Source organism: Seriola lalandi, unplaced genomic scaffold, assembly GCF_002814215.2.
Source record: "Seriola lalandi dorsalis isolate HSWRI2012SDOR001 ecotype SW California unplaced genomic scaffold, Sedor1 jcf7180002054574, whole genome shotgun sequence".
NCBI classification, from domain to species: Eukaryota; Metazoa; Chordata; class Actinopteri; order Carangiformes; family Carangidae; genus Seriola; species Seriola lalandi.
Genome location: NW_019525127.1, coordinates 1577148 through 1591664, shown reverse-complemented (window position 1 = coordinate 1591664; position 14517 = coordinate 1577148). Strand labels below are relative to the sequence as shown.

Genomic DNA, 14517 nt, shown 5'->3' with positions numbered 1-14517 from the left:
CCCCCCAGTAGCTCTGTCACTTTTCCGCAACGGAGAACTGTAGACAAGTAAATCACGACCTCGCTATTTCTTTAATATTTTTTTTCTTCTTCTTCTTGCGCGCTCCTATCAGGACTGCGATATTTCCCGATATCACCTGAAGGCAGCAACAGTACTATGCAACTCCACCTGAACCGCTGTGGAGGAGAGGAGCGAGGCAAAGCGTAGCCTACAGCTCTACTGTAACAAGCCACCACCATGTGTGATGACTCTGAGGCTCTGAGCGGATCGGAACACACGGCTCTGAGACTGTGAGAGACTGAGGAGAGACAAACTGACGGATTCGCACCAGCAGAAGCCACACTGATCTTAGAGATGCTCGCAGAGAGCATTCACCAAAAATTGCCAAGATTTATGTGAAGGGGAAGTTTGGAGTTGCCGCCGGCGATCATCCAGCTGGTCTGGTGAGTAGCTTTGAGTAAAATGAAAAGACAAGGACTCATAGTTTTTTTTTCTAAAGGAGGTCAAAAATGACCCTAAAAACTTTATTCTCAGGTCAAAGTATCTTTTAGGGGGAGGCGTTAAAAAAGTGAGTGTCTCTGTGTGACTTGTGCCAAACAACCAAATGCACAAATACGCACGCTTAGCGCACTCATCACAGGCAGGAACAGTCCAAGTTGACAAGTTGTCAAGCTGCATGCAGCACAGGCTTTCTGCAGGCGCACCGGCTGGATCACTGCAGTCCGGGCAAGAGCAGTGAGACAGCGCCATCAATCGCATAGCAGCCACACTCCTGAGCGCCTGTGGAGGGAAGGTAGTGCAGCTTTGGGTTGAGGAGCAGTCAGGATGACTGTGTGAGGAGGAGGAGGAGGAGGAGGAATGGGGGGGTTGATGGGATCAGCGCCTTCATGGCGACTGTACCTCCATCATCAGTCACCCTGCGCTAATGCCAAAATACAGACCCAGGCACGCACGGCTGGGCGCTATATTTCCATCCTAACCCGGGCTATTAAAAATACAATAGCATTAGTAAGAATAATGAGAAGAAAATAATCCCAAGAATTGTTGTTATAACACATAAAATACAACAACACGCGCGAGGAACTTTGCATTTGCAAGTATTATGAACCTATTCATCATCATCAGTGATGCCCTGAACTGCGATTTCAGTTGCAAAACAGAGTTAATCCACCTTTTTTTGTGCTGACAACAAAATGTTGATGTGAATTCTCGAGTCAATTGTTTCCCTGCACGGCGACCATAAATTATTCTGTATTATAATATTTGTTTGCTTATCAGCAGATGGAGGTCACATTAAACTAAACTTTTTTTTAAAAATTTATTTTCCCCACAAAATAACTTCGTCACGATACGTAAGTGGTTTGTGCTGCAGATGGAGAGGTGAATATTGGATTAAAGGTTAGTCCCATGTGGACAGGACAAGGTTTTGCGCTTAGTATGGATATCTCATGTGCCCTAACCTCAAGAGGACTTTGTTGTGGGTTGTTTTAATTTGGATAGAATTCATATGTGAAAAAAAGTCATATCAGGGAGTCACATATAGCCTTTAGTTATATCTTGTGTGCCCAATATCCTAAATGTGAGCAGTTTGAGCAAAACAATTACAAGCTAATATTCTTCAGATATAGCCATAATAAATTTTCCTGTGGAAGTGAATGGGGTTTGGAAACTGGAGTAACAAATTATTTCAGTAAAATTACGCCTATAATAATGAGTAGGCTGCCTTGAGGCTATAGGTGAAGTGGTGGTTACTGGTTTAAGATTCATTTGATTCAGTTGAGCACAGCCCTTCGGCCATTTTCAGAATATTTTACACACACGCCTGTATATATTTTTATATATAATGTGGTCGGTCACTATATCAAAGTGCCCTGGTCCAGGGTTCAGGCAGAGCGGATAGGTTTTATCCCACTGCCAGCCGGTAAGTAGATCCGGACGTGCGCAGCGCGGAGAGATACCGGCAGCTCCAGTGTGGTAGAGAAAGGGAAGCAGTAAAGGGAGAGAGAGAGAGGCTGCCTGGTGGTGGTAGTCGGAGTAACGGAGAGGAGAGAAGTCCATGTACTACCATGCCGAGATTTGGACTATATAAACTACATGCAAAACCTCCAAATCTATGAGATTAACAATAGAAGAGGTACGTGAATCATTGTTTTTGCACTGGGTGTATGTTTTTTAGTCCGCGACGGTTAGCCTCGGCATCTGTGTAACGTGTAAAAAAGTTGCGAGAGGTTAGGTCGGCTATTGTGAGCAGCGGGCTGTGAAAGAAACCAGCCAGCGCTGCTTTCTCTACCTCTTCGGAGAAGTTTAGCCTCAACAAAGCTAAAGGATTATCGTTGATTTTGATGACACGGGGACTTGAAATATCCGTTACTCATTCAGACAGTAGTTTATGCATTGCTTTGTATTATGTTAGAAGGCTGCATGGGGTCGTTTTTTCTTTTTCTCTTTATAAGCAAACGGCTGCCATCGTCTCGTGAAGTGAATGGCTTTAGTTGGGGGATGGGGGTTAGAAATGAAATGGTCTGGAAGCACCTAACTTATTTTCTTGAATCATTTAACTTTTTTCCTTTTATGAAAACGACTCACTGGTTAGAGGTTACAGAGAAATGTTGCAAATGCCCACTGTATTTTTGTTTCATGTGTGTAAATAAACTACAAGTTTTAGTTTAAGTTTGAATTTTTTTTTTTTTTTTTTTTTTTTTTTTTTTTTTTACAATGGTCCTCCACTAGCAGATGGTTCTTTTGTACCTGCAGGCGATAGTTTCGGATTTAAGGTGATTTGAGCTCGACTCTGTCACTTATTAACCCCACATAAAGCACTGATAACTAAACCCCGGTCGGGTCATTTTGGCACGCCAAAAGCAAATAATGTGGGTTTTATAATACAGCACTCTTGCGCAGACATAGCAACGTCTTGCTTTTATTTGTCTTTGTGTGGACTCCCACGCAGAGCCCGAGACGTTGTAAAGCGGCTGTAAACGAATGAATCTGCAATTTCAAAGCAGTTTCCTACTCATCTCCCTTGTGGCTTTAACCATGATTGTAGCTCGACAAGATTGCAAAGAGTACCCCTGTGTTTGATTTAACTCGGCAGATTTTTCCTCTGTGCTGCTGCTGGTATTACTGACAGAAAAGTCCAGTATCTGTAAGTTGTTGAATTGCATAGTTGTTACTCCGCGTCTAAATGTGATTAGATTAATGATCAGAAATGTAAAAATTACTGCATTTCCATGCAAAGGAAAAGGGAAGCGACCCTCAATGTGCACAGGCTTAGATAGAAAAGATTTTTTGCGTTTTGCAGTAAGGAAATTAAAGATTCATGTGTTTTCATAATAGCAGTTCTTTCTATTAGCTCATTAAAGCTGATGTTTGGATAAATTAGGTTCCACTGTTATGAAATGCTCATAGTTGGCATATGGCATTGTGCAGACGCGGGAGCAGTGCAGGCTTACATCTTGTCACCTGACTGACTGCTCTGTCTCATCTTTTCCACATGGAGCCTATTACGCCATTTATCATTCCAACCATCACTTGTCGTGGCATTTAAAATCTGGGAAAGTGCACAATGAAGAAAGAAGTAAGGTTTGTGGTATTTAGGCTTATCTTCCCGGGCTACCCACACAGGGAATGAGATGATTGTATGTGGGTATTTGCTTTTTAAATTTTAGTCGTTGTAATCACAGTTAATTACCCAGTTTTGTGTGATTGTAACATTAAGTGTTGCAACATTAACAATCATAATTTTGCTTCTTTCCAGGTGGTTCTGTGAAGATCACGGTACGATAATGGGGAAGCACTTGGTTTCACTGCTTGTGCTGCTCCTGCAGCTCCTCTGTGGCTGTGCAGGGAACCAAAGGATGGCGAGGGCTGCCTCCATTCAGTTCACTCATTCTGTTTACAACGCCACCATATATGAGAACTCTGCTGCTAAGACTTATTTAGAGAGTCACACCAAGATGGGGATCTATATCACAGATCCATCCTGGGAGATACGGTACAAAATCATCTCTGGAGACAATGAGAACTTATTCAAAGCTGAGGACTACCTGTTGGGAGATTTCAGTTTTTTGCGAATAAGGACCAAAGGAGGCAGCACTGCCATTCTGAACCGGGAGGTTAAAGACCACTACATGCTAACTGTTAAAGCCTCAGAGAGGAGCACCAATTTAGAGTGTCGCACTAGAGTTAAGGTGCAGGTACTGGACACCAATGATCTGAGGCCTCTCTTCTCACCAACATCCTACAGCATCTCTCTGCCAGAGAACACAGCCATACGCACGAGTGTGGCCAAAGTCACGGCAACTGATGCAGATATCGGTACGAATGGAGAATACTACTACAGTTTCAGAGAGTGGACGGACATGTTTGCAGTTCATCCAACAAGTGGCGTGGTGACACTGACTGGCAAACTAGACTACTCTGAGACAAAGCTGTATGAGTTGGAGATCCTCGCAGTGGACAGAGGGATGAAGCTGTACGGCAGCAGTGGCTTCAGCAGCATGGCCAAACTTACTGTGAGGGTGGAGCAGGCCAATGAGCATGCACCTGTAATCACTGCAGTAACCTTGGCTCCCTCTGACACAGACCATGACCCTACATATGCTATTGTGACAGTGGAGGACAATGACCAGGGACCAAATGGAGAGATAGCCTCACTGAGTATTGTTGCTGGTGACCCCCTTCAGCAGTTTAAGGCAATAAGAAGCAGCCCGGGGAGCAAAGAATATAAAATAAAGGCAGTCAAAGATGTCGACTGGGACAGCCAGCCTTTTGGATACAACCTTACCTTACAGGCGAAGGACAAAGGCAGCCCTCCTCAATTTTCATCTGCTAAATTGGTACATGTCACTTCTGCACAGTTCAAAGTGGGTCCTCCTATATTTGAAAAGGCAGTTTACAGAGTCAATCTGAGTGAGTTTTCCCCTCTTCATACACCTGTCACTATGGTAACAGCTGTGCCAAAGTATCCACAGATAAAATATGCTTTTAGACAAAAATCTGACAAGAACAGATTTACAATCAATCGAGATACTGGCTTAATCAGCACTACTGGACCAATCAATGCTGATTTCGCCCCCCGATTTGAGCTAGACGTGATTACCAGTGACAAAAAGGCGGTGACCAAAGTGATTGTTGATGTGATTGATGTGAATAACAATGCACCTGAGTTCCAGCAGACATCTTACAAGGCCATCGTTGATGAGAATGTACCCATAGGGTCCAGTGTGGTGACGGTGAAAGCCACTGATCTAGACAGGGGTGAGAATGGCTATGTGACCTACAGCATTACCAATCTGAGCCCTCAACCATTTGTCATCGACTACTTCTCTGGTGTCATCAGTACCTCTGAGGTCCTAGATTATGAGCTCATGCCCAGGATTTACAATCTCAGAGTCAGGGCATCAGATTGGGGATCTCCTTTCCGGAGAGAGGTGGAGGCATCAGTCACCATTACATTAAATAACCTGAATGACAATAAGCCCTTGTTTGAAAATGTGGACTGTGAAGTGACGGTGCCGAGAGACCACGGCGTGGGAGAACAGATAACAACAGTGTCTGCCATAGATGCTGATGAACTGCAGCTTGTACGGTACAATATTAAAGCTGGGAATGATCTTGATCTGTTTGAACTGAACCCAAACTCTGGCATGCTCTCACTGAAGCAAACACTGAGTGAGGGAGAGGCAGCTAAAGTGTCCTTTCATAGTTTACAAATCATCGCAACCGACGGCGAACACGAGACCCGGCCCATGATCATGAACATAACTGTCATCACGGCGCGCAAGCCTGTCCAGTTAAAATGTGTTGAAACTGGTGTCGCTACCATGTTGGCTGAAAAGCTACTTCAGGGCAGCAAAATCCACACTCAAACTGAGCCGGATGACAACTTTATGGACTTTCACTCAGTCAACCGGTACACTCCTCAGTTTGCAGAATCTTTCCCCACTGTTATTGAGGTTAAAGAGGACCTCCCTGTTGGGGCCCGGGTTGTCCATTTAAGTGCCACAGACCCAGACAGTGGCTTCAATGGGAAACTGGTATATGTTATCTCAGGAGGAGACACAGAAAGCCGCTTCATAGTGGACATGGAAACTGGTTGGCTGTTGGTTTATTCTCCTCTTGACAGGGAAACAACAGACCATTATACCCTCAACATTACAGTTTATGATCTTGGCATACCACAGAAATCCTCATCACGCCTCTTGGATGTTAAGATCCTAGACGCCAATGATAACAGTCCTCAATTTTTACAAGATTCTTATTCAGTTGAAATAAGTGAGAGCACACCTGTTGGAACGGAAATCATCCAGGTGGATTCGACAGACAAAGATCAAGGAGATAACGGAGTCGTCAAGTACTCGATTTTGGGCGGCACAGATCAATTCGCGATCAATGAAGAGACCGGTGTGGTGACTGTGACAAAGCCGCTGGATCGTGAGCTCCATCCAGTTTTTATCCTAAAGATCGCAGCACGTGACCAGTCAGTGAACGAGCCGCAGTTAGTGTCCACTGTGCCACTGAAGATCACCATGGAAGATGTCAATGATAATCCACCTAAATTTGTCCCCCCTAATTACCGCGTGAAAGTGAGGGAAGACCTTCCTATCGGTACTGTAATTATGTGGCTGGAGGCCCATGACCCTGACATTGGACCTTCCAGCCAGGTACGATACAGCCTTATTGATAATGGAGACGGGAATTTTGAAGTAGACAAACTCAGTGGTGCTGTGCGGATTGTGCAAAACCTAGACTACGAGACCAAACAGGTATACAACCTAACAGCCAAGGCTAAAGACAAAGGGAAGCCCATATCCTTGTCCTCAACCTGCTTCATTGAGGTGGATGTGGTGGATGTGAATGAGAATCTGTACAGGCCTTTGTTCCGATCATTTGTGGAAAAGGGATTTATAAAAGAGGATGCACTTGTTGGGAGTTCGGTGACGACTGTAACAGCCGAAGACGAAGACCAAGGACGTGATGGAGAGATTCGTTACTCCATACGAGATGGATCTGGCCTGGGGATATTTACCATCGATGAGGAAACTGGTGAGTGTCTTTTCTCACTGTCACTATAAAGCTATGTGAAGCTTGTGTTAAGGTGTGCATTAGCTTGAAATCATTTGCATAAGTAAAGTTTCCACGCAGCTATAGTTTCTTTAGTCATGTCACGCTGTTGAACAAAGAGGTAAGGGAGTCTTCCAGGTGAGAGAGGGTAAGGTTTCTGATTCCAGTCATTTTTCCTCTTTGGGAGAATTGACGGCAGGAACAGATGGACCAGCTGTCTCTCAGACCTGTGTGGACATTCTTGAGTAGTTGTTGTGGCACTAAGAAGATTGAGAGTGATTTCACCCTCTCTTTTCTACAGTCATGCTCTCACTGTGTAAATACACACTCCTCTTTAAAACAGATTAAACTTGGAAAATAGTCCAATCTGTTTGACCTAAGGATACAATATTCTAATGGCATTTAAAACATGGTTTTGATAACAGCATATTTGTAATATTGTACTGACAGCAAGGCTTTACTTGTGGGTTTCTTATTTATGTCGCTGTAAATATGTTAATACTTGCTCAGCTGCCCAGAATGATTTTAACAGCTGACTCAAATTAGCTCAAAATAAGCAGTCTGGAATTTCAGGAGTTCCTACCCAAAAAGCCAGCAATCACCTGATATGGATGTTTTGGACCTGGCTTGCTGCCCTCCTTTCTTTTTCCTTTTTTTTTTTTTACTTGTTAACCACATTCTTGGACCGCTTAGTGTGACTTTTATCCATATATGAAATTAAAATTCTCTCTTCACTATACATGTTTAATGTCTAAATGAGGCAGTGAAACTTAATGCATTATACATTGATTTCTCTTGGCACATGTAACCTCGGAGGTTCATATCTACATAAAAAAGCTGGAAGTCTTCTGTTACAAAAATGGTTTATATTTTTTTACGTTTAATGTTTATTAAGAATCAGAATAATTCAATAAATTGACAGGAAACCTCCACAGTGGGAAATGCATTCCTCTGTGTGGTAAAATTCACTTGAGATGAGCCATTATGAAGGATCCATCTTCCATGGCTGTGTGTCAGCTGTGATGCCTTTGTGATTATTTCTGTGTTAATGCTTGCACATCTGATTAGCAGTAAGATTTTGTTTTATCAATGGAGATGTGGAGATATTTAAAGCTTGAACTAGTGACTATAGTGACTATAATGCCTTTATGCAAGAATTTCAAGTGCTGTTCTGTTTTATTTCGTAATTTCTTTCCTGTTTATGTGCAAAATTGACTGTAGTGGAAGTTGAATTTTGCAGGGAATAGTGCAGATTTAAGATAAAGTGCAGTACTACAGTATTAGATGGATCCATATGCAGGCCAGCAACTGTGCATCCATGTCTTAACTCAAAATCCTGTGTAGTGTACGGACTCAGGGAGTCTGGTCTGATCTTCTACTTAATCCCAGAGGCCTATATTAAGTGATTATCAGGAGGTGCAATGATAGGATTGTCCTGGGTTGGGTCCTGTTATTATAGATTACATCTGAGGTCAGTAGACAACTAAATACAGCCAAGGTGGTAATGCCCCTCCTATGATTTCACTAGATGAAGGGTGTGGTTTGTTAGGCTACCATATGCATTTAGAATATTATGCCTCTAAAAGGAAAATATAAGCACGGGTGCACACCCCGCTGTATATTCAGTTCTGCAGCTACATGTTGTGAATTGTAACCAGAATGTTTTAAAATTGTTTAAAATGAGAAAACAAATGAAAAAGTGGTATAAGGAAAAATGCCAGGAGCCACGCACCTTCAGTTATGGAATTTGTTTTTCCAGAGTGGGAAGGAGTGAAGGAGGACTACTCAAGTCTTTTCCTGTTTTACTTGACACTTGTAATCCCAAACCCTTGCGCATGTGTTGGTTGAGAGCACAAAAGTCAATTGGTCAGCATGGTCTTAATCTGTGTCGTAGTGTATTTATATTGTGCTCTCACCACAATATATATCAATATTCTTTCAGTTATTCCTCCTATAATGACATACACAATAACACTGAAACAACAATACTACTTTGTGGGCAACAAACTTTTGCTGTGGAAGGCACTACACTCTGTGGTCATTGATGCAAGAAGACAGTCAGTGAGTCTCGTGAAGTAGGTGTATCCAACAAATCTGAGCAGAAGATGTATTTTAGAACAGGCGAACCAATCATTTGTGTGTTTGTGAGACATAGCGATGTAAAATGTAAATGTGGTGTCCGTGATTGCTGTTTTTTGAATGAGACTCTGTCCTCATTTACATTGATCAAGTAAAAGAAAAACTTTTAATGTCGTCTTCTCCAGATATGGCTCCTTTTCTACCAAACTGCTTAGGGAGTCCATGACAACTGTTTGCTCAGACATTCTCTGTGTTATTAAAAGCGCTGTGGTCACTGGCTCAGTGCCATCTTAATTTAAAACTTATCAAGATTCTTTTCTGGGCCCCTTCCCATGCAGACCAAATTTACCATTCCTCGCTTTAATCAGAAAATCTGCTAATAGTTAAGCGATTTTTGACTGATAAGGACCACGAAGGCTCTGAGTAATGAAACTGAACCATGATACACTAAAAGCTTTCCAAGTGCTTATTTTTAACACATTAGCCAACTTAGTTTCAGCAGAAACAGAGCAAATCCTCCAATGCAATTTCACCATTAGTTTTTAGCCCTGGTTTATTCAAGTAACTACTGAGAAATATATACACATTGTATAGTTTGTGAGATATATTCCTGTACTACCCACCAGTGTGCAAAGTCTACGAGGATCTTCTTTGGTTCGTGTAAGGTTATTTGGCACCATTCGCCCATGTCTGTGAGGGTCAAAATTTGTGATGGCGTGGATTTCAGTGCACCGACTCTGCATGCTCCAGATAACAAAATGGTTGCGGCATTACCCACATTTATATGACTCTTATTTGACACAATACTAAGACAGCAAAATGGCATTTAACTCCTGGCCCTATTCTAATTCATATTCTCATTAAGTGGTCGCACATTATATTTTGTCTTTTTGACTTCTCTTGTTCTCCTTATTGATCTAAATCTAAATCCAAAACAGCACTGCATACTATATGTGGGTCAGTAGTGAAGAGAGTCATGAGGATTATAATTCCTTGTGCAGAGCCCACAAATTTAATGTAGTCAAAGGCATATGTGATGTATGATGCACAGATAAAGCGTCAGATCAGTGAAATAATTAAAAGAAAAAAAGATATATAAACTCTACCAACAGTTGTTTAGGTGAAGATCACATGAACACGCGAGGACTGCTTCCACTGCAAGTCGAAACAGACCTGCAATAAAACAATGCTTATCACGATGAACCTAATCAAGTCTCCACGCCTCAAGCTACACCTGGCTGATGTTGAACATGACACACCTTACACCGGAATCGACAGATACAAAAGGCGAGGGCGTTTTTATTGCCAATGAATAACCGTTTATTCACGTCCTATCGTCTGGAATGACTAAGGGAGACGAAGTGGAGCCTTAGTTAATCAAAAGCACGGCTAGACGATATCAGGAACGCTGGAATGTCAAAGGAGAAACGGAAAGAGTCACCTCCACATGAGGCCTTTTCAACAGCAAGTTTGTTGCATAGTTCGAGGGGCAGTTAGGGATGATCGGTTCTGCTTTATTCAAGGTAAAGGTAGAGTAAAGGTACACTGCTACATAAGTACATCAGGGCCAATATACTGTGAGCCAAACACATGATAATCAATTTGTGCATCTCTACATGGAAGGAAAGAGTAACTCAAAGCTACATTGACATAGAGGTAATGGTATGGAGCTCGACACAACTATGTTCAAAGCTTTGTTGTGTCTCGACTGAAATTATCCAATATACAAAGTGACCAGAGCAGAATGTGTTCAGTCTAAATGAGACGCAGATGCTGATTGTATAATGTATGCATTGCCCTTTCTTGTTGGATAATGTATGCATTGCCCTTTCACTTGAAGCTGTTTGCAGCCTGTGCTTCCAAAGCGTTCTTTGTGAAAGCAAATGAAACAGTTTGACGCATAATGGCAAAATCTTTTTTTTTCATTTCCACAAAAAATCGCCAGTCATTCCCTCCTTTTTCCACATTTTCCTGTTAAAGTAAAAAGACTCTTAACAGTTAATGAAATAACGTATGTTTTCATTTGTTTATGGTCAGTCCTCTGACTAAAGCTAAAGCTGAATAAAACTTTTACCCTATGTCCCTAAATTTGTGTTCAGTCTATATGTTTTAGATGGAAATGGGGCTGCAAAGTGGCACATGATTCCAAATAGTCTTTGCTTGAGTGCTGTTACTGTGGAGACGGGACCAGGAATGTGCAGCGGGACAAAGTTGATTGTAGGTTGCTAAATGAAAAACACACTTTCCCTAGTTAAAAGTATGTTGTTCTCTCAGTCCATTAAATCTGTTTAAAGAAAAACTCGAGGCTGCCTTGTACAGAGGACGTGCTTCATTGTGTGTTAATTCATGTCATGCTAACACTCTCATGAATTAGATCTATACTTTCTATTCATGTTGATACTGTGGATAGTATTGTAGAGTTTATGTTTTTAAAACTGTGTCTTTCAAAGTGGGCCCCACGGAACATTCAGAAGTCTTTAAGTACATCTGCTTATTTGATTTGATCAAATACAGTGATCAAGAACCTATTCCATTATTAGTTTATCATTTAAGTTAATGATTCTAAACAGAGCCTCTTCCTCAAATAGCAGTTTATAGCATTTAGTAGAACAAACAGCTGTAATATTTTTGAAACATTAGCATCTTCCCAACAGACACATCTGAGTATCTACACCTGGGGCTCTGTCTGCTAAATTATGGCAGTGATATAAGAGATACTGACATGCTTTTATCCTTTTATTCAAATTTCAAGACTATTTCAAGCATTTATAGCCAATTTCATGCTGGTGATATTTGACAAGTGACAGCCCTGACCACAAATACACTCAGGTGCAGTGGGGTACTAAAATACATTAGCCTGTCCGTCAACCCATAATTTTATAGCCAAGTTGGCTGATACTAACATTTTTCACCTGTCAATTTAAATTGTTCCTATTTTTTTATTAATTAATTCAAACATACTACTGACTATAACACTACTATTTAAACAATACTTTTTGGGTATTTTTGTGAACAAAAGCAGCAACATTACAAGCAGATTATATGATAAGTGTCTTCATGTGTAGACCATAATACTTCCATGACAAATGTCAGTAGGCCTACATTTAATTTCGTCAAATCTCTTAAAATTGTGCAAACGTATTTTGAACTCAAGGAGGTGGAGTCAGTGACATCACGGCCATCATAATATAGTATAATCCAATGACTATGTAGTCATGCACTGAGATGACTGGCTGCACAGGTGGGAAGCCAGCAGGGGATCATGTCCCGGTCACTGCAGTGATATCTGGGAGAGACAGTGTGAATGCTTTCTCACATTATGCTGTCCTGGAAAAATTGTGTGCTGTTAGCTGAGAGTCTACATCCTCTTTAAGCCAGCTGAGGTTATTATATATAGTGGAGATATAGATTAATAGTGTAGATATAGATGTAAATATAGAGCTATACTGTTGATAAAATAGTAAATAAAATATTCAGGGGGGGTGCAGATATAGACATGAATGTGTTTCTCTCATTGTTATCAGAGGCACAGGCAGAGAGTATTAGGAAGACTAGGAGGTACAGTAACTGCTTCTAAATAATACTGTGATATTGAATCAAGGAGTATTGCTCTGAGGCCTGTTCAAAGGGTTCTGAAATAACAATGTTCCCAGTAACAATGGAAGCTTTGTATCGTCAGCTAAGTCCCAAAAGCTATCTCAACTGGAATTAATAGGCAAAACTTTTCATAAAAAACGGGGAAAATAAACCCTATTCATTCACACATCACAGATGTAACAACTGCATCAAAGCAATTTTTCAGTTTCTTTCCAATGCTTACTCGCTCACACATAAACTGTTTTTATGTTTTCTTTAGGGTTAAAGAAATTCAGAATTCATTATTAGTACTTGCTGTGAAACGGTTTTATACCCCACTACAAAACAAACAAATGAAAAAAACAATAGGATTACACTGATGTACAGAGCATCAGTGTTCTCCATCGTTAAGCGGGTGAAATGATTGAGCTTGTCTTAAGTACCATTTTCCCTTAAGCCAGCAGTTGACAGCCATTTTTCTGCCAGTAGTGACTGTATATGGCGTGCACAGTGATGCATGAAGTGGAAATGGCTCACTGGCTCAATAGGCTGTAATTGTTTGTTCAGGATATTGAATACATGGGTTTTTCTAATATAGACACAGTTTTTGTGGGGACACTATTATCTTTGTGATCATCTGTGAGACCTATCCTAATGTAATATGACCCCTGTGTGCCCTTCAAACAAGATACAGGAAGCAATGTGAGTCAGCAAGTGATGGTGCTTATTGTGAGACTATTCATAGCAATAGATGAACAATATTGTATGTATTACTAAATATTTACATCCAATACTGCCAGGTGTAGCTTGCGCAGCTAACTGAATTAGCCATCAAACCTAACATTAGCTTGCTATTAGATGACACATTTAGACTGAAGGGGGAAGAAATGCAATACGGTTGACCCATCTGACCTGACATCTGATAATATGCTGTTCAATAATGATATAATCTTGCAAGATTTTAGATTACATTTCACAAAAATAGCACAAGATATCTCAAATAACAAAACTTTATGCCAATAATGTTTTTCTAAATGACATTAGGTTAGCCTAGTCAAACATTCCCCATGCTAAACTGCATGAATAATACAGATTCTGAAACATATCTCAGACATTTTTGCAGGAAAAATAAAAGAAATATCTACATTTAGATTGCAAGTTATGCTAGCTTGTGATGCTACAGTAACCTCCTGTTTATACAGTTGATTGCTTTTGATGGGATGGTGCTACAGATGCATCCTTGCATCTGATGTAAGTTACTAAAGAGTGTACTAGTGAAGACATTTTTTAAATTTCAACAGAGCAGCCTGAATTTGTTAATCTTATCCAAAACTAGTAAGTATCAACTAATAACACACATACTTAGTAATGGATTTATGAATAGCTGGTGCAGCCCGATCCAAATGCTTTGTTCTCATGTGCAAATGAAAAATGTATCTTTTGAATTTAAGAACAAAAGAATATTTGTAGTTACTAAAGGTTTAAAGAGTCTTTGACTAATCACCACCCCATCATATTGCACTGAAATGATGAAATTGATGCTTCAGGCAATGCTTTTAATACACATATCATTCATTGCCTTGGACTATACTTTTATTCTGTACATTTTTAAAAGGTTTGAAGTTTGAAATATAGATGTTCGTTACAGATGTCTGGGAACTAAAGGATGATGTGATATTAAGTTGCTGGGTAACAGAAAGCTTAGTTTAGTTTCTATTACACTAGGTCCTACAACGTGGTAGTGGAATTTGAAGCATTTTGCCAGGCCTGTGGAAAGAGAAGGGGGGGGGGGGGGGG

The 14517-nt window shown here is 40.8% G+C and overlaps 1 protein-coding gene across 4 annotated transcripts in view; it reads left to right on the top strand.

Moving 5' to 3' along the window:
* The first annotated feature begins 78 nt into the window (after window positions 1-78).
* Window positions 79-14517, top strand: part of fat1a (FAT atypical cadherin 1a) — a 74374-nt gene continuing 59935 nt past the window's right edge. For 3 of the 4 annotated variants that reach the window (XM_023417455.2, XM_023417454.2, XM_087176941.1), the window contains exons 1-2: window positions 1980-2134; window positions 3758-7047. In XM_023417455.2, coding sequence (XP_023273223.1) covers window positions 3786-7047 — 3262 coding nt within the window. In that variant the 5' untranslated portion in view covers window positions 1980-2134; window positions 3758-3785. Of the gene's footprint in view, window positions 444-1979; window positions 2135-3757; window positions 7048-14517 lie in introns of those variants that run through there. The other variant, XM_087176940.1, reaches the window with a different exon arrangement.